The sequence below is a fragment of the Trachinotus anak genome, unplaced genomic scaffold (genome assembly GCF_046630095.1).
Source record: "Trachinotus anak isolate AG129_WGS33_773 ecotype Australia unplaced genomic scaffold, CSIRO_AGI_Tana_v1 ptg000011l, whole genome shotgun sequence".
NCBI classification, from domain to species: domain Eukaryota; kingdom Metazoa; phylum Chordata; class Actinopteri; order Carangiformes; family Carangidae; genus Trachinotus; species Trachinotus anak.
Genome location: NW_027273862.1, coordinates 24213735 through 24240847, shown reverse-complemented (window position 1 = coordinate 24240847; position 27113 = coordinate 24213735). Strand labels below are relative to the sequence as shown.

At 41.0% G+C, this 27113-nt stretch overlaps 3 protein-coding genes across 4 annotated transcripts in view; 1 reads left to right on the top strand and 2 right to left on the bottom strand.

Moving 5' to 3' along the window:
* LOC139627963 (A disintegrin and metalloproteinase with thrombospondin motifs 7) overlaps nucleotides 1-1105 on the bottom strand; it is a 75195-nt gene extending 74090 nt beyond the window's left edge. The window contains exon 1 of the mRNA XM_071489194.1: nucleotides 455-1105. Coding sequence (XP_071345295.1) covers nucleotides 455-572 — 118 coding nt within the window. The 5' untranslated portion in view covers nucleotides 573-1105. The remainder of the gene's footprint in view (nucleotides 1-454) is intronic.
* Nucleotides 1106-1785: 680 nt separating this feature from the next.
* LOC139627932 (relaxin-3 receptor 1-like) lies at nucleotides 1786-3773 on the top strand. Its single transcript, XM_071489136.1, has one exon. It carries the CDS (start codon nucleotides 2217-2219, stop codon nucleotides 3360-3362), a length of 1146 nt encoding a protein of 381 aa, XP_071345237.1. The 5' UTR covers nucleotides 1786-2216; the 3' UTR covers nucleotides 3363-3773.
* Nucleotides 3774-9347: 5574 nt separating this feature from the next.
* itga11a (integrin, alpha 11a) overlaps nucleotides 9348-27113 on the bottom strand; it is a 48594-nt gene continuing 30828 nt past the window's right edge. Inside the window, exons 14-30 of one of the 2 annotated variants that reach the window (XM_071489183.1) lie at nucleotides 24515-24718; nucleotides 23325-23455; nucleotides 23035-23201; nucleotides 21182-21321; nucleotides 20546-20656; nucleotides 20382-20467; nucleotides 20011-20221; nucleotides 19776-19874; nucleotides 15725-15801; nucleotides 15435-15518; nucleotides 15210-15300; nucleotides 14996-15109; nucleotides 13842-13925; nucleotides 13642-13752; nucleotides 13354-13449; nucleotides 12301-12414; nucleotides 9348-10679 (exon numbers count right to left, since the gene is read on the bottom strand). In XM_071489183.1, coding sequence (XP_071345284.1) covers nucleotides 10602-10679; nucleotides 12301-12414; nucleotides 13354-13449; nucleotides 13642-13752; nucleotides 13842-13925; nucleotides 14996-15109; nucleotides 15210-15300; nucleotides 15435-15518; nucleotides 15725-15801; nucleotides 19776-19874; nucleotides 20011-20221; nucleotides 20382-20467; nucleotides 20546-20656; nucleotides 21182-21321; nucleotides 23035-23201; nucleotides 23325-23455; nucleotides 24515-24718 — 1998 coding nt within the window. In that variant the 3' untranslated portion in view covers nucleotides 9348-10601. The remainder of the gene's footprint in view (nucleotides 10680-12300; nucleotides 12415-13353; nucleotides 13450-13641; nucleotides 13753-13841; nucleotides 13926-14995; nucleotides 15110-15209; nucleotides 15301-15434; nucleotides 15519-15724; nucleotides 15802-19775; nucleotides 19875-20010; nucleotides 20222-20381; nucleotides 20468-20545; nucleotides 20657-21181; nucleotides 21322-23034; nucleotides 23202-23324; nucleotides 23456-24514; nucleotides 24719-27113) is intronic. The other variant, XM_071489184.1, reaches the window with a different exon arrangement.

Sequence of the window (27113 nt, the reverse complement as noted above, 5' to 3'; positions counted from 1 at the left end):
CTAGAAAGGAAACCAGCTCCACTATGAGAATAATAACAATAATAATTCCTCCTGTGCATTCCCAAAGTGAACTTCTGCCTCTGGCCCTTCACTGTTGAGGTCAGAGGTCAGTGTCAGTCACAGAGCAGGGAGCAGTGCACTGAGATTCAGGATCTTGCTCAAGGGCACTTTGGCGAGGGCGGATGGGGCTTCAGCCTCTGATGATTCATTGGAAAGAAGGTCTCTCCGGTTACCACACCAAGCTAAACCTTGAGTTAATTGCTATGGTCAGCCCAAAACTCTCTAAACACAGGTCCCTGCCGGCCTCCCCTCACGGAGAGGACTGCTGGCCTCAGTCTGAGTTCACTGGGCTCAGTTTGATGGCTTGCGGAGCAAATGTACACAATACAGGACGTGGTGCAACCATCAGTAAAAGAATTCAGCCTTAAAAGTTGCAGTTTTCAGCCTCACTGACCTGGTTCGTCAGATAATCCAAACGTTTTGCAGCCTTGCAGGAGCGTCAGGAGAGCGATGAAGTGAATGGGAGAAGCTCCTCGTCCAGGAGCGCGACGCCCGCAGCCCAACCGGGGCATTTTGTCGGGATGCGCCCACACTTTGAACACTGAATGCCTTCCTGACACCGCGTCGGCTGACACTTCAAATCATTTCCATCTGGGCTTGATGCGATTTTCGCTTTGTTGCGACCGTGCGCTTAAGCTGTGACAGTCCCGACAAACTTCAGCTCAGGCCTGAACATCGCGCAGCTGCGTGGGGCGGTTTTCTCGCTCTCTCTGGCTCTTGTTGACCACTTCGTGTGTCGGCGTGGACATTCGCTTACGAGTCGCAGTCCCCTCTGTCCTCCATCAGTCTCCTCCCGACAGCCAGTGACAGCTTAAAACTTTGCTCTGCAAACTTTCGCAGAGCCACCCCCACAGATGGGTGGACTTAAGACAATGGGCTATCCTTCAGGACGGCTGGAGGCTTAAAGGGGAATGCTGCTCCAAGAAACTGGATACAGGGATAGAGTCCAGTTGGCCGTTGTTCCTAACGCTGAGGTCCTTCTGGTTCTCGGAGGGTCAGATGAGGACCCACGGTATTGATTCATGCAGTCGGAGTCTGAGAAATGTTTTCAGATCAGGGGCTTGAGTTTGTGCATTGTTCCCTCCCTTTGTGCTTAAGAGGGAAACAGACAAGTCCCCCCCCCCACCACCACCACCACCGGTGGAAACTATGGGACAAAACCTCCACAAAGACGTGAAGAAACTGTGATTGAAAGGATTGAGCGAGGTTCGTGATGTGAAAAACCCGTGGAGACCCTGGCCCAACCCGAGCGCAGTCATGTGAACACGTCTTCAGTTTCAGATGCTTTATTTTTCCTGAGACAGGTTGTAAAGTTCTGCTGGTTTTCATAGTATCCGTCAAATGGAGACAAGCTCAGTGAAGTCTGTTTATGAAAATCCACATGGTCATTAAGCTCCTCAACATTGTTTCATCTTATGATTAGTGGTTTATTGCCCGAGCTTCGCGCCCCCTCTACCGGGAGGAAGAGGCTCTGCAGAGGAGGATGCAGCGCGCCAGTGCGCCTTTAAACGCACACTGACATGGCTGGTGATGCTTACAGAGAATACTTTACAACCAAACAGAAGAGATGCACCAACAGCTGCAAATAAATAAATAAAATAAAATAAAATAAAATTATATTTTAACTTTGAATCTCTTTAATTGTGTCTCCAGCTGAGTTAAGCATTAGCCTTCCTCCACCCAAAGCACACTTTTTTCTGCGCTTACACTGTTTAAATTCCTGTATTTTATATGAATTCTTTGGAAGAGATGCTGTTGTTTTCACACTTGCACGCATGGTCCAGTGTGCGACGTGCCCGCCAGCACAGGCCCAGTGAGCTGACACGCTGCGGGACTGACACATGAATTGATTAGGAGCAGTCCAGCTGCGTCTGCCGCTGGATTCAGGACGCTTTATGCTCATCTCTGTGACTGGGACTGTCTGCTCCTCTGTCACGTCCCATTCGGCCAATCGTGGCTCAGCAGAGGAGCGACACACCTGTATAAAAGCAGACTCCAGATCAGCTGTCATCCACAGAGGTGTGATGGAGATGGAAAAAAAAGGCTGAACGGTGTTGAAGAGCTGAGACACTCTCGCATGGGGCGCCTGTGTCGTGTTTTCTAGCCTGTGCGCTCAGTGGAAAGTCTGGTGAGAGTCCGGGTCCCTAACTTTAAAGATGGATGAAATATTGAACTACAGCACGGCACTGAACCGAAGTTCGCCTGGCGATGAGAAATTTAGTTTCGAAGACATCGATGTCGGCGCGGACGGCACCCCCATCCTGAGGATACTCATCTCCGTGGTGTACTCGGTAGTTTGCGCGGTGGGTTTGGTGGGAAATCTGCTCGTCTTCTTCCTCATGAGGTTACGACAAGGTCGAAAGAGGTCCACCATCAATGTCTTCATCATCAACCTGGCGGTGACGGACTTCCAGTTTGTTCTCACTCTGCCCTTCTGGGCCGTGGACACCGCGCTGGACTTCAGCTGGCCGTTTGGAGACGCCATGTGCAAAATCATCCTCTCCATCACCGTGATGAACATGTACGCCAGTGTCTTTTTTCTCACGGCCATGAGTGTGACCCGCTACTGGTCAGTCGCCTCTGCTCTGAAGAAAAAAACTTACAGGAGGTCACGGTGTGTCAAGTGGGTGTGCGCGGTGCTGTGGGTGGCAGCGACCGTGGCCACGGCTCCGACGGCGATCTTCTCCACCGTGACTGTTGTGGCCGGAGAGAAACTCTGCCTCCTCAGGTTCCCTGAAGGGCACGACTGGCTCGCCCTCTATCACATCCAGAAGATACTCATCGCCTTCATCATCCCTATGCTCATAGTGTGTGTTAACTACCTGATGCTCCTGCGCTTCGTGAGGCGGAGGAGCATGGACAGCAGCAACCCTAAACGGAGATCTAGAGTCACCAAGTCTGTCGCTATAGTGGTTCTGTCTTTCTTCTGCTGCTGGATGCCAAACCACGCCATCACCTTCTGGGGCGTCTTGGTCAAATTTAACGCGGTCAACTGGGATAAAACATATTACATGGTGCACACCTATGTGTTCCCGGTGACCGTGTGCCTGGCGCACGCAAACAGCTGTTTGAACCCGGTGCTCTACTGCCTGATGAGGCCAGAGATCAGGAAGACGCTCAGCGGGTTGATCTGGAGAGACTCCGCTCCGTCCACCAGCAAGGGCTGCGCGACGCGCTCCTTTACGCAGGGGGAGACGCAGGGAGTCGTCCCTCTCCAGATAATGGACAACGGAGAGTACACGCTGTCCATCATAGACCGTAAAGGCTTATCCAGCTCCAGAGTGATCCCATACGCCCGATAACTTCAGCGTGAGGGAAAATAGATGCGCTACTTTATTTCTCTGGCTCTGGTTGTCTAACCGTGACTGTAGTTATTTCACGCTAGTGTCCCAGTCTGAACATTTTAAAGGACACTCGATAAAGATGCACATCCTACCATGGGTTTGTCATCATGGTAAGGATCATGTAACGCGAGTGTAATGTGGCTTTTCTTTTATTCCTCAAACTGTGACTTGTTGATTCCACTGATGGAATAAATTAAATTTCTCGCAGCTGCATGGAGCTTTTCCTTTTGCCATTTGTAAGATTACGCTTGTGTTGTGTGCCAAGACCTATGATGGATATGAAAATTAAAAAAGAATCACAAGGTTGCAATATTTTCTATTCATGTACATCCTGTAAAGCCTGTCTGTAAATAAACTGTCTTTTCCTGAGCTCAGGTAGTGGCTGATTTTTCTTCCCAAGTACATTAACTTGGTTTCCCTGCTTTCATTGACTTTAACAGACCGTCTTCAGTTCTAAGGCATACAGAGAATTAAATAGTTAGTTACTGCGAACATATAAAAGTGATTCCCATATACTGCCGCGGTCAACCACCACTCCGAGCACATTCAAAAAGAGGCAGTGGACTGAATCAATAATTGAGGCTGGGAATTTGACTCCATCCCTGACCACCCTCACAAACCATAAATATGAAAAATGTTTGGCTATTTATTATTATTATTATTATTATTATTATTGTTGTTGTTGTTTGTAATTGCATATTAATATACGAGAAAGTGGAAGCTGTGTGTGTACTTTGTAGTCATAGCAGAAATATTTAAATATTTATATTCATACAGGTATATTATAATTATGTCAATAAATGATCAGAACATCAGGTCGTTTTCCAGTGCGCTTTCTCTCTCTCTCTCTCTCTCTCTCGCTCTCTCTCTGGCTCTGACCGAGGGTGAGTAAAAATCACACGACTGCTGTCTGAACTCTTCACTTTTTCCCACCGCTCATGAACGATGGATAATTATCATTTTAATTATAAAAGGCAAACTCAGTGCAGAAATATAATCAGAGAGGTGTGGACACACTGCAGAGGGGATGCAAACGGGTCCTTCAGCTCCTGCTTGTTATCGTTGGTCCCCTCAGGCCACCGGGATATGTCCCGGTTCTCCCGACGGAATGGAGCATATTGTATATATCATTACATACCCTGTTATCACACTGGACTCAGGAGTTTCTCCCACATCATTAAAAATAAACGTGGAAGCTGTCATCCTGGCAGTGAACCCGTGAGGCACCACTGACTTAGACACTTGAAATGAAAGGCAGGGCTATGGTCGGCAACAGATGCAGGCAGATAATGATTCAGATCGATGGATTCTAAATGCATGAATGCAGCGGTGGCCTTGTTGATGAAATGCTCCATATTCATTTTCACCGTGAGCAGCCCGTTAATGTTGAATTGATATTCAGCAGAGGTCCTTGTCAAACACAGGGGCTGCCTCAGGTGATCAGGAGAGAGGTTATTAAGAATAGCTGCACTGGTTCCAGCTGTCAGTTGGCATTGGGCAGTGGTGCAGGTCCTCCTCAGGTCATTTAGGAGAGCCCAGGGCTGGGGGAGTCTCCAGGCTGCAGGCAGCTGGGATTGCTGCCAGGTTTGTGTGCTAATGAGTGTTGGTCCTTGTCCTGCCTCCCGCCTCCTTCTGCCAGGAAGCATCTTTGTTTTGTGTGGTCTGTCCATGATGCTGCAGGCAGGTTGTAGTGATGATCTTTCAGAGTCCAAACCTCAAATCTAAAGCAACAAGTGTTGAGAATCTGTACGTACTGTGATTAGTCCAAATCGTTTCTATGTGATCTCTTCAGGTGACACCAGCTATTTTTAGACCCTTGACTGAGGTAAGAACAAACAAGACACAACAGGAAGAGCAACAGAGGAGTTATCCGCCTTCCGGGACAGATAGATACTAAATACTAACTACTTTGTTTTTGGCTTCATTTCATGAGCACTACTTTAAGCAGAAATAATTCAATACATATATTTTAAACACAATTTACTTGAGTTACAAGTAATGTGCTTCTACAAGAAACTGTGTAGATTTAAATCATAATCTACATGCTAAGTTAAGTTTTGGTGACTTAAAGGTCTACTTGCATTTTTTGACCACAATAAATACAGGTTATATAAACAGTCACAAATGTAGTGGAAGAGTATGACTTGATTAGGTTATTATTGAAAATATGAGCTTGTTTTAGAAAATATGTTAACAAAGCTTGAATCAAGTCTGAGAAGATTAATTTAATAGATTTAATTATAAAATATTAGTCTCCATGTGAACACATTGTAGTGGAGCCTATATTTTACAATTGTTTCAAATAAAGCAGATGTTTTAACTTGACATATTTGACAATTTACTGTAAGGAGCTTACGAGCCACATTACATTTCTCAAAATAGCAACCGAGTTAAGTTTTAGAAAAGGATATGGTCATAAAAGTTCTCTGTGATATTTCTCCACAACCTCTCTGTAGCATTTCAGTCCTGTTTACAGTGCAGCACATATCCTTTGTACTGGCAGTTTGCTTGGTTTATTTCTTTATCAGTATTCTTATGATAATAAGTCTGAGCCAGGACGCCAGTTGTTGTTGTGCCAGTTTAAGTTTCCTTAGGCTACATCTTTAGATATCCCAGGAGTTATTAAAATTGGGTCAGGGTCCATCTCAACATTCAGAATGACAAAAAGGTGAATATATAAATCCAGTAACCAAGTGTTACTGTGAAGTAAATCACCTTCCTCTGAGTCACATTTTTCACACAGCGGCAGAATACATGTCTCATCCCTATAGTCTATTTATGGCAATATGTTCTACAGCATAAGCTCACATTTGTTTTATATGCATTACTGTTTTTGGTATTTTAGGATTTATTGCTTATCTTTAATTCTGTTAGTGTGGCTGCTTTCCCTTTTTGTCTTGCAGAATCCTATTACATTTGCGACTGTTACAGTCTAATTTCCCCCTCAGAGATCAATATGTTTTCAGCAGCACTGTCAGTGGCAGATGGTAAGCGGGTTTCTCTAAAGCACAGCACTACAGGGGCGCTTGTCTGTGTTCATTTATTATAATATATCTCGTTTAACTCTGAGAACAACACTAACAACCACTTTCAATTATTCTCATTTGTCCTCAGATTACAGACGTCATTGATGGCACTGCAGCCTGAACACAACCTGCAGCTTTGAGTTGCAGAGGGCTCCACAATCGCTTTTGTGTTTAGAGGCACATTACTCTTTGTGATTGTTAAAATTAGGATAGGACCCATGTGGTAAACCTGTCAGTTTAATTATCTACAGAAATCCGACTTTTATTTGATTAAATTTCATTTACTGATGTTTTTAAACTGAGAGGCAAACGCTCCATGCTGAAGCTGTTTTAGAGTCACATTTTAGAGTCAGGAACATTCAGCGTAAAACAATAATTGAGCAGAAATCTTTTTTTTTTTTTTAGATGTCCACTAAGTTAATGTTGTTTACCACAGTCAAATGGACATTTATAGGGACAGGGGTGAGAGAGATGACTCCACTCACAAATATTATTATCATCCACTTTGATTATATGCTTATCCAACAGTGGATAAAGTGTAATCAAACTGCCAAGATTTCTCTGTAGCTGCAGGTTGAAGGACACCACTAAAAGAAACACTGCCCCCTGCTGGTAGATGAAGACCATCACAAAAATGATTCTCAAGCATATAAAAGCATGTTCTCAAGCATGTTGAAAATATTTGTAACGTGTTTAGCATGCAGACAGTGAGAATGATCAAAGGTTAATATACAATCTATCAATGCTTTATAGATGAGTTATAAGACATTAATACGAACAGATTTTTGTGTTGTCAGGTTGAGGAAATCCTCCTTGATCTCAACACTTCACTGGTGTTTTTATTGAGCTTTTTAAGTCATTACAAGGAGACCTCTCTAATGGACTGGGAAAGAGCTGCAGGACCTCTGGACAAAAAGTCAGTTTATAATCATCTCAGTAACATTTACAGCTGCAGACCTGATGGATGGTAGAACCTATGATTTACCAATATTCACAACTGCAGGTTACTGACTGACTAACTTTTGCTATTTGATCATTATAATTCAAGAAACCCCAAATCCTTTATACCACATTCATAAGTGCAAACCTGAAGACTTATTAGAAAGTGCGGAACCCTACATATTGGTTTACCAACATTTATAACTATTAGGGAGCAGAAACACAGCCATGTTATTAGCAGAACATCTGGTTAAAACAGGACACACTGCTGCAGGAGAGTCCTTATTCAAACAACAGAGCAGGGAATTTCTTGAATTTCTCAAAGGTTCTGTAAACGATCACTGCCACTCGATGTCGCACTTCACCACCACCATCACAGCCACACCTCCGGCCTCTGTTCGTCCACCCCCTCCACCTCTTCCTCAGTCAGCAAGGTGTTCCAGAGTCAGTATTAGCAGACGCTAAACAACACAGTGGCACAACTGAATAAAGTTACCCTGTGGACATGAGAGCCAACAAAAACAGTGTAACCACAACCATTAGCCCACACGAGCATTGCCGTGATATTCCACAGCAATGCTAACAGTTAGCCAGCTAGCGATAGCAACATTTGCCAAGCAAAGCAAATTCATAAAATTGGTAACAGCACGTCAGCTAATGTTATCATGCTACTGTAGCCGGTATGTAGCATCATGTTACTTACACATGGAGGAGAAAACCAGTTCTGAGTCAAGCTGGAGCTCGTTAGCAGCTCGTAGCCTTCTCCATCTCTGTAAAGACTGAGCAGAATTGGCTCCATGGTCATACTGGGAAAGAAATTTAGCCTTGAACTTATCTGAGGTTGCACAAATAAACTTTCTGGAAGTTATGACAGTTCACCTGCGAACAGGATTTGAGCCAGTGCTCCCCATGGCCAGCAGGCCTGTGCTCAGCTGGTCTCATCTCTCTTTGACAGAGCCTTTTTAGATGAAAAAGTGGTTTCTCCAGTGGAGGAAATTCTGGAAGGTCGCTTTCACCTCAAGGCCATCTCTCTCACCTGCTGCAAACCGCACTGTGTCAGCTTGCGTGTGGGCGGTGCCTGTGTGTTCAACAGGAGGGACTCAAATCCCACTTCCTCAGACCGGTTACCAAAACCAAAAACACATTCCTCAGATTACAACCAAATACAATACAATGATTAAAACACACACAGCAGAGGTGTGACTTCATTCTATGCTCAGGACGCCATTATTACACTACGTCTTTACACAGAAAATACTTGTTTATTGGAATATTACTGTTGAAACATTTTTTTTTAACAATCTGAGGTGTGCACTGGATGTGGGTGACAGACATTTAAGGTCAGAAGCAATTACAAAATACTTCGTCCTCCTCTGATTCCCCTTCTAACCGGTGGTGTCTTTGGAACCACCTAGGTGGCCCATGTCCAAGGCTGGTCCTAATTAAGCCATTCATTACAGCTTATAAACCCTTTATAAATGATGCTTTTTCAGAAAGCGGTACTGAAAACAGTGAATAACTTCTTTTTAGGATCTGGAGACACTTTCTTAAGATTGAATGGGAAAGAGCCCTGCGTTACAAACTGGAGAAATGGAGTTTCAAAGACCTGATAACTAAACTCACCACCTGCTGGCTGTAGCTTCATACTTAGTTCGTTCACTGACCAGATACAAGAGTGGTGTCTATCTTTTCACCTCTCGGAAAGAATGAATAAGTCTATTTCCCAGAATGTCAAACAAAACAACAAAAGTTTTTTTAACAGAGACATGGCATTTTTGGCAGTAGGTGAGAACTGTGATATAAATGAAAACTGTAAAATAAATGTAATTTTCCTCAACCACTCTCTCCTCTTTCAAAACCCATTTCTACCTTTCTTCATCTGTGTATTTGATCAACTGGCAGAAAACATATAAACATCACTTGGTTTTCAGGCCTTCTTTTTGCAGTTGGAACTCCTCAGGTATTCAGTGAAAAGACATTTATAGAACATATACAATGTTTTATTTGGTGGCATATTACAGCTCTTCACACCTCATCAAAATAGAACAAACTGACATTCATTGTTAACACTAGGAGGGTGCTGACATACTGTAAGCAATGTGCATTCACTCCACTCAGTTTTATGGCATATGATTTTCATTTAGTTACAATTCTATTTAAGAATAACTTCAAATCCTGATAAAATTGCCAGCAGTATTTATGCACACCCTTTGCTCTGATGCAGTGCATGTTAAAAGGCGACTGTCTCTTATTGTGACAGGTTCAGTAACACAAAAGCTGACTTGTTTATTTTGCCTTGTAGCTTAAGTTACAAAGTAATGCCATAAACCTGTGGGAAAATACTGAAAACTATTAGAAAACTGAAAGGGTATAAAATGCTAGTTGACTATTTACAAAATTCAAGTTAATTTTGTACAAATTAAAAGTGCATCAAATGTTTAAAGACCATCCTGCGTGTTTTCTAAGATGAAAATATTAAAAGAGAAGGAGTGAACTCTGAAGAGAGGAAACAGATTTAGAAGATTCTTCTCCACAGCAAAAGATCAAGAAAGTCTTTGAGAGTTAAACATCACAAATCTTCTTTGCACTCTGGTGACTTTAGTTCAGTTTTGTTTCTTTATAAATTATTAAGTCAGCTGAACATGTTGCAGATAAAATCTTTTAAACATCGAATTCAATATACAGTATCGTAACTTTACATTTGCGGTAGTGTTTGGGTGGCAAGTCACCCTTGAGGTTTTTCATGTCTTTCAAAATTTACCATAAGAGTTAAATAAATACACATCAGGAAGAGACAAAAGAGTGACTGGCTAACATTTGCCTCAAGGGCAAATTGTGGCCTGAAATTCTTGGAACATATCGATCAAAGTTCGCTCTATTCTTCTTTTCAAACGGCCAGAAAAAGCACAAGAGCTCCAGCCCAAAGCCAAGAAAACGAGAGCTCCAAGATCTCTGAAGGGACGACACAGAGGTCAGTGGAATACATAAACCAAGAAGGCCCTGACGTCGTAACAGTGCAGGAATGCTAAGTGAGTGTGACAGTGCTGACTCTTGGGGGTCAGGGGTCGTGGCGTGGGACAGGTCCAGTGCACTGAAAAAGCCTTGCTTCTGCGATCATGCGGAGCTGTCTATGCGGTGCCACTGTGGTGTTGGGGAGCAGGGGGAGGTCGGTTGGTCCCTGAGTGTCGGGTCCCCTGTGGAAAAGATGTCTGCTGGGGGCCCTCAACCTGCGTTACCGTTCTTCGGCCACTTTCCCGTTGGCCTCCTGCTCGTCCTCGTCTCTCCGCTTTTGCCTCCGGAAGAAGCCAAGCTGAGTGGGGAAGCAGTCAAACACAGAGAGAAATGAGAAAAGGAGAAATGTTGCAGCTTTAGTGCCTGGCACAGTGTAAATGTGATTAGCTAATGTTTCTGGACAAAGATAAAACCATTTCTTCGTAAACTGAAGTGTGCCTCAAATTTAGTAACTTAAAGTTTAAAATATAAACTAAAACTAAAATTGACAAGATTGAGAGTCTGCAGCCATGCTAACACAAAGACACCATGCTAACATGCTCACAATGAAAATGCTAACATGCAGATGTTTACCAGATAAGATGTTTACATGTTCCCCATCTTACTTTAGCATGTTAGCACGCTAACTTATTTTATTTTGATAATCAATTTATTGTCTCAGTAATTTTTCCCAGAAAAAAAGACAAAATTTCACTTGCTACAACAAGTTTCTACTTCTAAATGCGAACATTTACAGGTTTTCTTGATTTTCTATATTAATTAACTTAATGTCTTTGGTTTGAGACTGTTGGTTAGACATTTGAAGAAGTCACCTTTTTCTGAGATTTTATAGACAGCGATTAATTAATTAATCAAGAAAATAGCTAGTAGAATAATTGCCAATGGAAATACTGGCTACAGCCCTAAATTTCATGGCAATCCATCCAATAATTGTTGAAACATCTTCCAAATCTCAAAATATCAAACTTATGGTTGCACTAGAGGAAGTGTCAAAGATTTGTTGGGCAGTTCATTACCTATGTCTTTTTTTGTATTACATTCATTAGACAGAAGCTTTAGTTCAAGCTTCAAGTTTAGTTCTCATACTTTTTCCCTCAAAAACACATACACCAGGAGCATGTGATTACAGGCTGACTTGCTCTATCACCAGAGCCACTAGTTTTATTAGATTTTAATCAACTGATTGATTTAATTTATATGATGTAAAATATAGGATTAGATTTGGTTATGTTTTAACTGAAGATTTACTGTTTCACCTCTTTCTTCTCGTATACAATGGAGTAGCCAGTTTCCTTTTTTTTAAGTCATAAGACAAAACTATAAATAGTAGTGGTCTTAAGCTACAGTATATGCAATTTTACAGGTATAATTTTACACTGTAATTCAGGGATAGTCATTTTCTTCAGATTATGTAATATTTTTAAAATATGTTTGACAAGTGATTATTAAGCAAATTATAAAAGTCAGACAACAGTATCACTTTTCTAGACTTTTCAACTGTTTGCAGGCTTTCTTTGCCAGAGGTGGCAGTCTAACCCTTCACTGAAGTCTGTTACTGCTGCCTTGGATCTTTAACTACGGAAAAGTTTTTAAAAATGAAATACTGTAAATTATATTCAAGTAACTGGTTTAAATCTTTCAGCGCAACATGGATTATTTGATTATGTGTGCTGCAGCGATGTCCCATGACACTATAAACTGTGGGTGAAAAGACTCCACAGGGTTAAGTAGAACCTATGAAGACATAAGATAACTTCTAACATTGCCAGAGACCAAAATCTGTTTTGTAATAGAGCAATATGCTGCTATATCCTGTGGATCTGATATTTTGCAGTCACTGGTCTTAATATATTACATCTGATAATGCAATCTTTTTTCCCTATTGACCAATAACTTATGTGCATGATAGGATGACTTACCTTCCATAGAGCCAGACTGAGCAGGGCTAACAATAGGAGTCCTCCCAGCGTGCTGCCAATGATAATCCAGGTAGGGATCCTGTAATCACCCTCCTTCCTGATCTCCAGTATTATCTGTCAGACAAGATGAGATAATGTCATAAAATGTCTTTTTTTTTCAGGTACAAACTGTACTCACTGTCAGCTGTATTATTATTGTAATAACAGACACTAATAATGCACTCTACCATGAGATGATGATTATAACCAAATGTTCAAATAGTAAATGTCTGGATTTATAATCAACTACAAATCCAGACATTTGCTACTGTGGTTATATTCAGCACAGTCACAGGTATTTTACAATGATATTTACAATGATTAACTGTATCTCTAAAAGACACATGTACCATTGTACAAACACACACACACACACACATATATATATATATATAAAGGATATAAAGGATACAAACTCATTAATTGCAGCACATATTAGAATCAGGTTTACCACAAAACCCATTCCCCTGTTTACACTAATAATACATGTCAGCTAAAAGAAATCAGTATTTATGGTATTTGCTTCTAAAAGCACAGTAAAGAGATACAGTATGAGGGTTTGTACTGGCCAACAGATGGCAGCAAAGATTAGTGTACAAGCTGAGACTTATACATGTTGTGCCGCTGGTCCTTTCGGTCCCTCAGCACCACACAGCACGTGTGCTCCAATACCAACCTTCACTGTCTGATTCTGTGCTGACTCAGTTATGCAGTGCCATCAGCTGTAGCACAACCCACTAATATTTTCTTAGAAAGTGGTCCCTGCAGCAAAACATGTTCCCCTTTAGTGTTAGATAAATTGTACCATTATACTAATTTAATACTTTCAGTCCATTGAAATACATTTTAAAGACTGATCTTCCTCCGCACACAAACTCTCCACACACACTGGATAGGATAGAAACCAGAGAGAGGACAAATCTGATTCAATTATGATACTTTTATCAACTCAGTTCTGAGTCAGGTCAAACCCAGGGCAGAAGCAGTTTACAACATTAGCTGGTGTTGACTTACATGTCTGACTGGCCTCTCTTCATGTAAAAACATGGGGCTGGAGGAGGGCAGCTCCACTGATGCACTGGTTACCAGTTCCAGGATTTTAAACTTCAGCTGGAGAGGAAATTGAAACACGCCACCAGTTTTCACAAACACATTACACAGCAGAAATACTACAAAGCTGTCATCACTACAGAGTCAAAGCAGAACACTAAGATGAAAAGAGAGATTGCATGTGTGTGTTTGCTGTTATAAAGCTGGGGAAATCCCCAAACTATGGATGCATGTTTTGAGTTTCATACTCACTGTGTGTAAGGTATCTATTCGTAGTGCTCCTGTGATTCTAACTGCAATTTCTCTGTGGGAGGCCACATTGACAGCACACTGGATTGGCAGAGTCAGGGTGTTGGATTGGTTCTGTGTGTAGAAACCAGACATCAGCCTTAAGGAAAGTTGGAAACAGAACTCATATTTTTAGGAACAAATGTGGTTGGTTTGTACTTTACCAAGCGGGAGAAGCGTGAAAGGTCCTCAGGTGACGCCCTGCTCTGTGCCACATGCTGAGGTGGTAAACAGTGCGTGCCATCTCTCTGAGGTGCGACATAAAAATATGTCATATAATATAATATGACATAAAAAAATGAAAATACCAGTCAGTAAGTTACAGTCTCATGTCTGCAGAGAAAGAGTGAACTAATATTCTGATAGGTAGAGTGTATTGAATTACAACCAAGACTTAAAGGAGGGGGGGAAACTAAAGAAGTATTTGTGCTGAGTTCAAACAATTTTTGTACTAGCTCTTTAAATAAGACTAAAAAAACACTACATTATCTATGGATAACAAACTTATGCGAGTTTTGCTGAACAAGTGTCAGCAAGAGACAATTTCTAGAAAATGGCAGATGCTAAAACATAAGCTAAAAGTAGAGAGGAAACTCTGACCAAACCCCTGCCCTGAGCTATGACTGTCCAAGCTTGGCAACCTCAACAGTAAAAGTAATACTCTGTTGAAAAGGTTGGGAGGATGTATTTTTTTTTACCCTTTCCAAAACCAAAAACAGAAAAAAGTGTAAGGGATGAATGAAACAGTGTCTTGTCTGCTCCTACATGAACTGCAAAGATTAGCTTGTCCTCGTTTGTAACTGAATGTAACTGACTCTTTCATGGTACTACTACAACTACTACTATTATACTCGAGAGTTACAGGTTGCATAAATAAAGCCCCAGCCCAGTCATAATAGTACATCCGCTGTGTACCACTGAGTTTACTCTCAGTTGTCTGAAAATACAAAACATAATGTATAAATATAACTAACCATTACTTTTTTACATTTATAACCTTTTGTTCCAGGCATGCCTCCACCTCTCACCAAAAGTGAGCTGGACTTGGCCTGCTTCTGTCTACCTTTGCCTGCCTTATGTGCTACATGTGGACAGACAGCTTGACTAGTGTAACAAAAGTAACTAAAAGGTGTGGGGCTTAGCTAACAGTCAATGAGCTTGGCAGTTCATTCTTGACCTTGGGCAGTTGGGAGAGAAAATTAAAGATTGTTATATTGTTTACAAAAACTTTCAGGATGAAGATTGTGTTCTTATTCTTTAATAAGGTGAATATCCACGCTTTAAATCACTGAGACTCACTCTGAGGCCTCACACTCACCTGATCAATATGGAAGTCAGATATCTGCAGGAGCTGGTTCCCATTTTTCGTCATTTCTGGAATCTCAATATTCAGCTGTAGATCCTTCACTGGAAAGTAGCCGAGGTTCTGGATCTGAGAGACAAATAAAAGAATAAATTGTGTAAATTATTTCCAAGCAGTGTTTTCCTGTGTCGTAAATTAAGGTCACAGTGATGATGCTCTTGGCTCTCACCTGGAAAGTGAAGTTGACAGGAAGACCCATTACTCCAGGCTCCTCCAGTGACAGCTCTGATTTGATCTCATACCGAGTCGGATTTGAATCCCTTTTAAAGTAAAGAATAAACGTCAAAAAATAATATGTGAGAAGCAATTATCTTCCATTTATGTGGGCTTTAAAGCATATGCTGTGTAACTGATAACAAAGTCAGTATGTAAAGTAAGATCAAAATTGACAAACCTAGTGAAGAGAAGGTCTGCTTCAAATTTCAGTGAGTAATAGATATCATTAAAATTATCAGCGGTGCTCATTTCCTCGCCATCACTGTAGAAAGAAGGGGACAAAAATATTCAAACAACGCTGTTACACACCAGTTAGGGTTTCAGCTTTTTAGCTCATCTTGAGCTTGCCACTTGGTATACACAGTAATGCTTGGCTGCTGTTTTTTGGACCTCTCCATGCAAAGAGAAAATGTATTTAGGTCTCAAACGTTTTCAAATACATGTAAGGATTTAAATTTATGTTCACACCTGCTGGCCTCCAGGATAACCCTGACATGGTCTATGAAGACAGTCCGACTGAACTCAAACTCCAGGCGAAATGTTACCTAAACAGAGAGGATAACGTTTAGGAGGATCAATCACTCATTTATTGCTTGACCTAAAAATAATCCAAGCTTTTGTCTTTTTTCATCCTTCAGTGTTTTACTGGTGTATCATCATTACATTTTAGAGCAAAAACACTTAAAGCACAAGTCAAAGCTTCTTCTGACTTCATATGTTACTGTACAGTATACACCCTCCCCTATAAAGGCCCTGCATTATGGATTCAGGAGTAAAGCCTGCAATAACCTGCTCTAAGTCCCAGGTTTTGACCCCAGGCAGCCTGCTCCACAGTTGGTGCCGCTTAAAGAGAGCCAGGGAATTTCCCCTTAGTTAAGGACAATGCCATAAATACAAATCAGCATGACTACACACACACACACACACACACACAGCTACCATTGAGAGTCAGATTCAGGGCAAAATACAAACAGAAAGATGAAAAAAGAAGAAACGAGACAGAAAAAAACAGAAGAAACAACAGGCGTGTGAGAGAATGAGAAACAAAGGAGGAATCCTAAACAAAAACAGAGGAAGAGGAGAGGAGAGGAGAGGAGAGGAGAAGAGAGGAGAGAAGAGGATAGGAGAGGGGATTAGAGGGAAGGAGTGGAGAGGAGAGAGGAGAGGAGAGAAGAGGAGAGGAGAGGGGAGGAGAGGGAAGGAGAGGAGAGGAGAGAGGAGAGGAGAGAAGAGGAGAGGAGAGGGGAGGAGAGGGAAGGAGAGGAGAGGAGAGGAGAGAGAAAAGCAGAGGAGAGGAGAGGAGAGAGAAGAGAAGAGGAGAGGAGAGGGGAGAGGAGAGGGAAGAGGAGAGGAGAGTTGATTGGCAGCCGAAAGTAGCCTGAGCAGAGCTGAGCTGAGCATTGTTTACAGTCCTCTCTGCCATAACGAAATCCTTACAGATTCCCTCTGACCAGAGAGGAATGCATAAAAATGTTTATTGTAGCCCCCCCCCCATATAGACAGACTAATCCTTGATAGACCACAGATATAGTATACACTGTACATGCAAAGATGATGCCCTGTTTTCTTTTAATCTTATCTTATGTGTGGAGAATGACCCCTGTAAGAAAGGTTCATCTTCTTGTTCGGTCTGTTTTCAAAATAATTGGATGAATTTACGTGATGGTCATTTAGAAGAACGTTGGATAAAAACACACACACGCACATGCAGGAATGCACACACATGCATGCAAGTGGTATGGGTTTGGAAGACATGATTGTCTGTGGCAGGGGGATTTTTGTGCAGCAGGATAGCTGAACATGGAAATTCAGACAGAGCATGAAGCTCCCCTTCCTCCTCTGGGTCGATGTAGCCTGCCCACATCCCTGAGCCACATCCACTGTCAATCATCAAACACTTAATTGCAGTAGCTAGTGTAGCACGTTTCTACGTACACCAACGAGAAAAAAAACCTCACTTTGTTGCAGCAGTAGTAAAGTTTACAGTATAGGCTGGTTTTACACAGGTCAAACGCAACCAGAAAAGTCAAAACAAGAGTGACAACTGGCTATTTAAAAAGCTTGCCCCCAGGTTCCTACTTTCCTTTAGATAAACAGTGGTTTGGGCTGGTTTGGCAATGGCACCGAGGTACAATCAGCCTTGTTTAACTCTGTGCCACATTTTTAAAAGGCCCTAGACCAGAGCAGATCAGCCTTGTGGCTCTGGATGTTGTTCAGGCTGAATGAGTGGGTATGAATCACTCAGTGAATTTTAAAGGGTGACCGGAGTCCTCTTGGTTCAGTTGTTGGGAAGCGTTACATAGAAATGTGGTGATATTTTTGTTGCTATGGAGATGACTATTGTTTGTGATAATGACGTGGTTAGGATCTTTCATGATCTCTTTCAATCACCTTCATTACTTCATTCCTACAGCATTTATCAGCAGACTTTATATCAGTATAGAAAGACTATTGTTCAGACATCAGACTGTTTATGTATAATCTGCTCGCACTCTAATAGCTTTTAATTGCATGGTGCGATGTACGATCAGTCTCATCCCCATCAAAGTTCATTCAAACATCACCCTCTTAAAAATAAAATTTGATGCCTTGCTGTAAAATACACTGGAAAGTGCAGAGTCTCTTAAATATGGTTGACATTACAAGCCCGTGGGAATGCTTGGAAACAGCAGAATCGAATGTGAGAATCAGTAACAGATGAGAGAACAAAACACGTCAGTGTCTTTTACTCACCTGGTGCACCAGGCTAAAGCGGAGAGAAGATGTTCTTTAGCAAGAAGCTTCTTGTGTTGCTAATAATGTAATAACAACCAAATGAAATGCTCATTTAAATTTTCATAGTGAATTGAGAAGGAAGGTGTTGCTTGAAGGATTTTTATGCCCAAATAAGAGGCAGTAACCTTTAAGAAAATGCTCTCAAAACATACAAAGTCAGACAACTGCATGAGTGAAGAACAGGACTCACATATGTTAGGGCTTGTGTCCCAGAAATTGTAAAAAACACTCTACACTGTAGGTTTTCAGCTGCACTGGTATGTTTCCTGCCAGTGACAGTGTGTCCCCTCTCTTACAAAATGTCAAACACATCAAAAATCTACAGGGTGGAAGTTGATTTTTTTTTTCCTTGGGAAATATGAACTCGAAGTTGTCATCATCAGTGATATGACCTAGGTAAGTTTGAGCGCATTATAACAAGTAATCATAAAGCAATCATACCCTGAGTTTCATTTGCTGAATGAGGCTGTGGGATATAAGTTTCCAGCAAATTAGTTGGGAAATACAGAACCCTCAAAAACTGTATAAATAAGATCTCCCATGGTCTACATAGTATAGTGACTTGAACCTTAAGTTATTCAGATTTAAAAGCATGAGACTGGTTTGGGAAATTTCAACATCATAATGTGCTTTGTGGGGCCATCTTCTACAGATGGAACTGTGCAAAGTGCTAAGTGAAAGGTAAAACCTATGCACTATAAATTAAGACAAAGATGTTGATCTGAATCCTTGCCACTGACAGCTTTTTACATTGATAATAACAAATGTTACATTAATTATTCTATTACAGTTACAGTTGGTCTGCACTTATATTTTCTAGTCTTATCCACTCAAAGCTCCCATTCACACACACATTCATACCCCACTTTCTACTACCATACCATACACCCACTGATATTCACGGTATCTTGCCCAAGGACACTTCAACAGGCGGATTGGATGAGCTGGAGAAGAGGCGGGGGTCAAGCCACCGACCTTATGAGAAATGGATAAGTGGACGACCTGCTCTACCTTCTGAGCCACAGCTGCCCCACTGCTTACTCACATTCATTAGCTTTAGACTGTTAAATACAGAAGGATGTGTTTCAGTGTGGACACTGTGGACTTTGATGTCTGGGCTCTTCTGGTCGCCTTGTGGTTCTTACATTAACCAGTGCGGTCTGTCATGGTCATCTACAGCCTGAAGCACGTGCTCTGGGCCCCTGTGGTCTAATACAGTCCATGTCAATGTTTTTTCAGCCCCTGGGTAGCAGCACAATGCAGGCTCTGAAACAGCTGTGACAGGGCTACATACATTTACCCAGATTTTTATTTTAGTCAGAAGTGAAAGCATCTCAGCTGAGTTTTATCTTGTCCGGGAATCAGTGTGTAAAGTCCAATATGAATGAATTTTTCAGTTGGAAAGATCAACTTTTCCATCTCTTCTCACTTTAAATAAAGAAATGAAGATTCTCACCTAAAACATATGATCTTTTTGAACATTTGGACAAAAACATAGAAACAAAATGTGAGCTATAATATAAGAAAATGCTGCCAGTCTGTTTTCAATTTTATCATCTTCACATAAATCAGCTGCAAACCCATGTCTAATTAAGTTGTTTCCTTAGTTAATTTTCTAATGGCAAAGAAAAGAAGTCATAACTCCACAGTGAAAGTCAAAATTTTAGACGTTAAAAAAGTTTGTGTTACTTTTTTTCAGAGTAACACAAACACTTTTTCAGTAATAACAGTGTGGTTATCTCACCTGACTTTTGGCCCTCATGAACGGAGCACTGACATTACAGATCTTCTCATTCCTCAGTTTGTCCTCAGTGTAACACTCAATCCTTATGTCAGAGTTGTCCTGGATCAAAAATAACATCAGTTTAGATTTTTATCACACTACGTATCTGGCATCTCATCTTATTTGCTGGTTAAACCTAAAACATTTATAGTTTTACAGAAGAGAGAACCTGATGATCATTATGATGATTAGGTACCTTGACTATGAGGCTGGAGAAGCGTAGATTGTGTGTGTAGGTGATATTAAGACGAGTGTTGTAGGCGTTCTCTCCTTTGTTCTCCAGCCGGACATCCACCACCATCCTCCTCCTGTTACCCTCTAGCACCCTCAGAGATCCCTCTGCACCCTGCTCGCTTACATGGTGGCAGAAAGCACCACGAGACTGTACAGGCTGTGCACAGAACTGACTGAGAGGCAGGGAGGGAGGAAGAGGAAGGAGAGTCAAATCACAAGTAAAAGAGCAGCCAAGGATTAAGTCTATTTATTTTTTTACTTTGGTGTAAATACAGTATGTCTGCGTATCCTGGTGAGTGTGCCATGTGTTGCAATGAATGTGTGTGTACCTACTTTCGAGTCATCAGGTCTGTCATACTCTGCAGTGCAAGGTCCGGTATGCAGCGGTCATCCTCGTCACAACCGTTCCAGAAGGGCAGCTGGCCAAAGAGACAGGCTTTTATAAGTCAAAGAAATCTAATCCTCTCCTTTCCAGAAGATGTCAGATTGTCTCTCACCTCAGTCCTCACAACAGTGGGCCAGCTTTCATCTAGCACTGGTCCATGGTCTGGAGCTTGTAGTCCCACTTGTACAGCAAACACTATGGGCCTTGCGTAGTCTGTGGTCTCCTGTTATAAAACATTAAGTTCAAAGATTAGCTTGTGGATTTACCCTATCGTGGCACTTTATCTATGGCACTCAACTGTTTTTTGCTTTTTTTAGTTCACACAAATATACAAAATGCTCAGAAGATATGATTTTAATCTCATTTTAATGGACGCTGTGTGCTGGCTTTGACCAATGAGACCAAATTAATACACTGAGGTAGTTGACTGATGTATTTTTGTTGAAATTCATATGTTTAAATTGGACTCTTACATTTAACAAAATCTAGTGATTCTGACAGAATTTAATTTAAATAATTTTAACCTTGACATGATACAAAAAGTTTCTACAGAATCCTAGATGCAACAAAGGTATAGCTTTCACTGATGCCTATTCAGCAATGGAGTAAATCATTACTATTGGCCTCAGAATGAATAATTAATTTAAATATTAACAAAAAAGAAAACTTTCAAGCAAATTCTCTGCAACTGTCTTTGGAAACAGTAAGTGCACCATGTGAGTCTTACAACCCTCCTCGTGGGCCTCACCATGACATGGAAGTAGATGTGTTCGCAGGTCTCTTCTCCCGGAAGGAGGGTCAGATTTTGAGGCTGCAGCTTGTTGGGATTGTCCAGTACGGCCCGAGGATTGAAACGTCTCTCCGCAATGGAGACATTATATTTGATCCCTAGTGGGTCATAGGAAGAGTTAATAAATTAAAGATCTACAGTATGTGAGATTGTGTGTTCTGCAGTATTTGTGTTAAAATGTTTCTAAGATAGACTGGCTCCTGCTCTTACTTAGGTTAGTGCAGACTAATTGACAAATGGCAGCAACAGGCTATGGTAAATGACATCACTACAGCAGTGCAGAGCAATATTAACTTGACTCTGAACATATAATAAATGTGTGACCAACATATACAAGAATCCAAACCCTCTGGCTTTGGTACTGAGTCTCTTCCAAGCCACATTTTTTAAAGGTTTTCCATTTACTGCATCTTGTTTTCATGGCATGAGAAAGAAATCTACTAAGGCTGAACATGTGTGTGCATGTCTTGTGTTGGGGGTCAAGTAGAGAATTAGAGAGCTCCACTTTTCACCACATCACAATTGTCATTATACACTATAATAAAAAGTTTTCCCCCTTTTTGATGACAGAGTGAGAATTACAAAACAGCTTCCTGTATTGAAGTTCTAACTTGGACTTTTTCCGTTTGAAGAGTTATTGGGAAAAGTCTGAAAAGTCTTTGTGTCTGACAACATCACTCTAAAATACTGTATTGACGGATATTTGCATAAATAAGATTTACTGAAATGAGACAAAAAAGGTTCCATTTTATGCAACAGACCACTGCAAACTTACAAACCCCAGCACATCTGCCACGCATTACTAGCCAGACATGACAATGAGAGGAAAATTAAATAAACATGTTGCACTGTATGCAACCATGGAAGACAAGATAACTCCGTCTGTTCCTTCTCTGCTCTGTTTTGACACATCCGATAGATTTGATAAAGATGTCAGAGGGTCAAGAGGTTAACTCAGAACATGCGCCCCCGCGCTTCCCCCCTGAAACACTGTGAAACTGGACCCTGCCATGATATCTCTTAAAACAAATTGTGAGCAGTGAAACCTCACATTTATTTGCAGGTGGGCTATACTCATCTGAAGGTCTGGATTGTCTATGAGCTGTCACTATCACCAAACAGTCAGAAACACCTCTTGAATGAAACAAAAGATGGATCTACAAGTTTATTGCAGATGCATTCCAACATTTGACATCACCAGCGTGGTTCAGATATAGCAGCATTGGAGGCAGCAGCATTAGCTTTGGCAGAGAAAAAGCAGTGAGATCAGAATCTCTTACTGCTAGTAAAGACACATTCTGCCTTGGCGCCACTCTAAATGGAAGGAGCCATCACAGTTTTTACGGGAAGGCGTATGGTGAAAAGTCTTGGACCCAGAACATGAAGGATATATATTCAGAGGGTCAAATGCCTTTTCTCACTTGAAACCAGCCATGTTTCATCCTGTCATGTACCAAAGTCCAAACAACAGCTAAACTTTACTGCAACAACAGATCCAAAATTGAAATTTCTCTGCTCAAGCGCACTGGTGGAAATGGTCTGTTAAAGTTTTGATAGTATCCAGAGGTTTGACCATACAGCTGACAGTGCAAGCATCTTTTTGTCTCAGAAACTAAATATTGAGAGTTCTTTATTTAAGAAAAACATATTTTCTCTTTATCTATAGATCTTATTGGTGGTACAATAAATAAAAGGCTCAGCTTTACCAACAGGTGATATAGTCTTTTGTTAACTATCAAACATCAGACAAGGGGTGGAACTAGGAAACTATACTGTGCTTGCACAGCAGTGGACTATTTTTGCGAGCTTACCAATTTCCTGTGTGGGAAGAATGGCTGTCCTGGCAGTGATGTTGAAACATACAATAGCTGACATACAGGTCACGTCTTTGCCACCTCTCTGACAGTCCTTCACAAAGATGTTGATCTTACTGGGCTCAAACCGGACAGTGGCATATATCCGGATAACACTTTGTGACCTGTGAGGGCATGAAGGTGTTACAGATGAAGCCAACCAATAACCTGTGAGACTGTAGACTATTTCTCAAGGCATACATAAAACGAAATAATGGTGTGTGTGTGTGTGTGTGTGTGATACTAACCAAAGGAGAACAGCAGCACCAAGGGAACCTACTGCCAAGTCCACTAAACCATCATCATTCATGTCCATTGTGCCATGGATACTGCGGCCAAAGTACTGCAGCCCAGGGGCTAAATCTGCTGCTGCTATCCTCTGAGAAACAGGAAGAGTAGAAAACATCATAATAACAACAACCACAGTTTCCAGTCTTATGTTTAAAGTCATTGTTAGAACAGCCACATGTGCAATTAAACTGAGCAGTTTTAAGTTTTGGGGAAATACAGTAATCACATTTAAAGCCATAATGGTAAAAAGACACCATACATTTCAAATGACTTAAGATTCAATAACAATAAAAATTCCAATAATTATAATGATTCCATTATTCCAAAAATATTTCAGTATATCTATATGGCCTTTCTCTCAGATGTAATGTAGCCTCATCTCACTTTTCATTACCAAAGAGCCAAAAATAGTTAAAAAGTACTATGCACAACATTACTTGAAGTTCATGTTGAAGTAATGTCCCCTTTATTGTGCGGTGTGTGGTTTTTGTATACTTTAGTCCATTTAGTGCAAATCACATATTTGATATTATTACCAACCATTCTCTGAAGGATACCATTGGCTTATTATGTTCACCGCAGCTACCTGCTTCTGTTTAAATCAGTTTTATGACATAGGCTGGATCATATTAACTGATTTTGCACATTCTGTCCATTTCTAATGACCGACAGTCTCTTCAGCCTCTTCTATCACTGCAGAGCCTGTCATTGTCCACCTGTCCAGTAGCTGACCCTCATTCCTACATCAGTCACTCAGTATTACTCAGTCTTTTGTTAGATCCCTTCTTGTGCTCCTCAGCCTTTTGGTGTACAAGTCTGTCTGTTCATGACTACTGTCTGTCCCCTGTTTCTGCCCTAGTTCTGTTTGCCCTCACTGACTGAGCTGAGCCTTAATTTTCAACCAAGTGAAGCCTCACAGATCTGGGTACAGAGCTGTTACAAGTATAGAATGATACCCACAAGTCTCTGCAAGTTTTTTTTCTTTGACTGAAATGCTTGGCTGCCTAGAAGGTGGTAAATAAAATGAAAAACATATGGCATAACTTGGAAAGTGATCGGCAGTAATGCGTATTGTATGTGTGCTTATAGTCAGTTGGCAAAAACATCCCAATACATCTTTTAACTGTAGTTTTTGCACACCTCCTACCTGTTTGTATTTGCGTATTATTCTGTTGTGCTGACTAAAGAAAACATAAATGGCTCCTTTGTGGTCGTCTTCCAGTGGGGCTCCCACCACCAAGTCGTTGAAGCCATCACCGTTTAGATCAGGGACTGGAGCGAGCGATGAGCCAAAGCGAGCGTTCTGGCCGCCATTATGGATTTCCAACGCCCCTTCAAGGATGAAACGATTCTGAGGGATGAAGGGAAACATAATGAATTCATAGTTTGTTACTTTTTAGGACATATCATAAAGCATGCTCATATATGTATTTGATACATGCTACACATGTTACATAAATCATCCTCATCTTGCTGCCATCAGAATGTATTTGTTTTTCCTTTGGATCCCACTTCATGAATAACTCAAAGCAACTTCCCCTTAGAGGATAATTCAAAAGAATTTGTGACAATATACTCTGGTATTTTATGTTGATGAACAGACATTAGCTTTACGGGGAAGCTCATATAAGTTCATATAATCATAAGTTACTGCTACAAACAAAATACAACACACACATGCATAGACAACATACAAAGCCTTTACAGTATGCACATGCGCTGGGTTTTCCAGTCAAAGGACTGATCTGTTCGTTAAATGATCTGCCATTAATTTATTTAGACATCTCATTATAAGACCAAAGAAGAGATTGTTGTCATATCTGCACTCCTTCCTGCTAGGGTTTGTTGTTTAAATTATCTCCAGACCATTTTCAGACTGCTTATCATGTTGTAATTTATACAGGAAAAAGCAGCCTACAGGACTTTTTAAAATCTTTCCTCTAATCAAACAAAAGATAAGGTTTGGATCGGTTTCTGTGTTTTCCACATAATCCTTTAATTCTGCCTTTTTGAACTCAAATATCTTAAACATCTGGCGACAGAAAAGTGAGGAATTTTATCTCCAGGTTATAAAAGAATTAAAGAATGCCATATAGCTTTAGTATATTTATTTGAAGTTCTATTCTTAGCGAGTGTTAACTCAGATGGAAAATATCCAAGTCTTTGAAAACACCTATCCGACTGGAAAACAGTCTGACAAAATGGAGCGAAATACTCGCGCCCATCAGTGGTCATGCATATCATTGCTCCACTTGGCATCCCAGTCCATAATGCAATTTAAGGTCTGCAGACGAAACATGAGCTCACTTGTTTTTTCAGTTGCATAAATGGGAAGGGAGTTGATTTAGGAGGGTAGCTTTAACTTCCCAGCTACCTGATGTGTGCATGTGTGACAAAGAGGGAGACTGATAGAGAGATGGGGAAAAAATATAGTCAGCACTGTTTAAATTTGAAACATATGGCTTGTGTGGAGGCCATGAAGGGTCATGACTAGCTGCAGTGGCTCACGCGTGAGTGAAAAGTGCAACTTTTGAATGTGTTAGACAGTAAAAGAAATTTCATTTCTGACCAGCTGCAAGACTTTAGGCAACTTTATTGAAGTTAGAGAGTGCTTGGTGCAGAGGCAGCTCAGTATCAGCTTGCCATAGATTATCTGTTTTTACCCTGTACTTACAATAATTTCCATCATTGCTGCCAACCATCCATACATTTCTGATTAGGCAAGACATTTCCCATATAGTGTTAAAATGAATGAGAAACAGGAGAAATATCTAAGGTAGATAAACAAGATGAGGATTTACAGCCTCTCCAGCAGCTCTGTGAGGCTGCAGACTCAGTGATGCTTTGAGTTAAATACTAATGTCAGAGAACTAACATCCTCACAATGATGACATTAAACTAGCACTAACTCTTTTTTTTGACCATTTGGGAAACAGGATGTGAAGACAACATAGTGTCATCATTTAAGTTGATATAGGAAACATGGTGAAAAACAGATGCCTATACTGTAAACATCCAGCTGATAGAGAGCAACATTCCAATATTCACTCTCCTTTATCTCTGTTTTGCTCTCCACCAACTCCAGATGGAAATATTTCTCTGTTTCGCTGCTAAATGCTCCACTAAGTTCATCAGCTACATTCTGTGTCTTTCTGTTGTTTGATGCTGGGGGTGGTGTTCACTGGGTTTTTAGAGCCTTTTCAATGAAAGCAGCTGCCTTGCTGTGGCCAAAAGTGACACCATATGAGTGGCGAGATGAACCAAAGCAATAAAGTCGTGGAACGGAAAACCAAAATTAATGTGTTAAGAGACACTATAAAGCCCCATACAGAGATTCCTCGATAATAATACAAATAAAGACCAGACCTATTCTACAGAGATGCTAGCTAACCCTAACTCTAAAAATATTTAGATTTTTGATGAGATTCTGACCAGCATGGTCATTCCTAAAGCCATGCTGCTAAAAACTGATAGTTCCATGTATGTACAGTGCCATTAAAAATACTTTTTTGCACTTTTTAAAAGTCAAGTCTGTAGAATCACATGGATGTGGATGTGTAATAACCACTATGACTACACGGAGATAATTTTTAACCAGGACATCCAAACTAAAATAGTTTTCCAATAACAATACCACTGTGCAGCATCTAGAGCAACACCTGAATCAACCACATCATGATTATTAATGGTCCTTAACATGTGGTATTAGTGTCCCAATGATGACAGACATTTTTAAGTAGTGATTT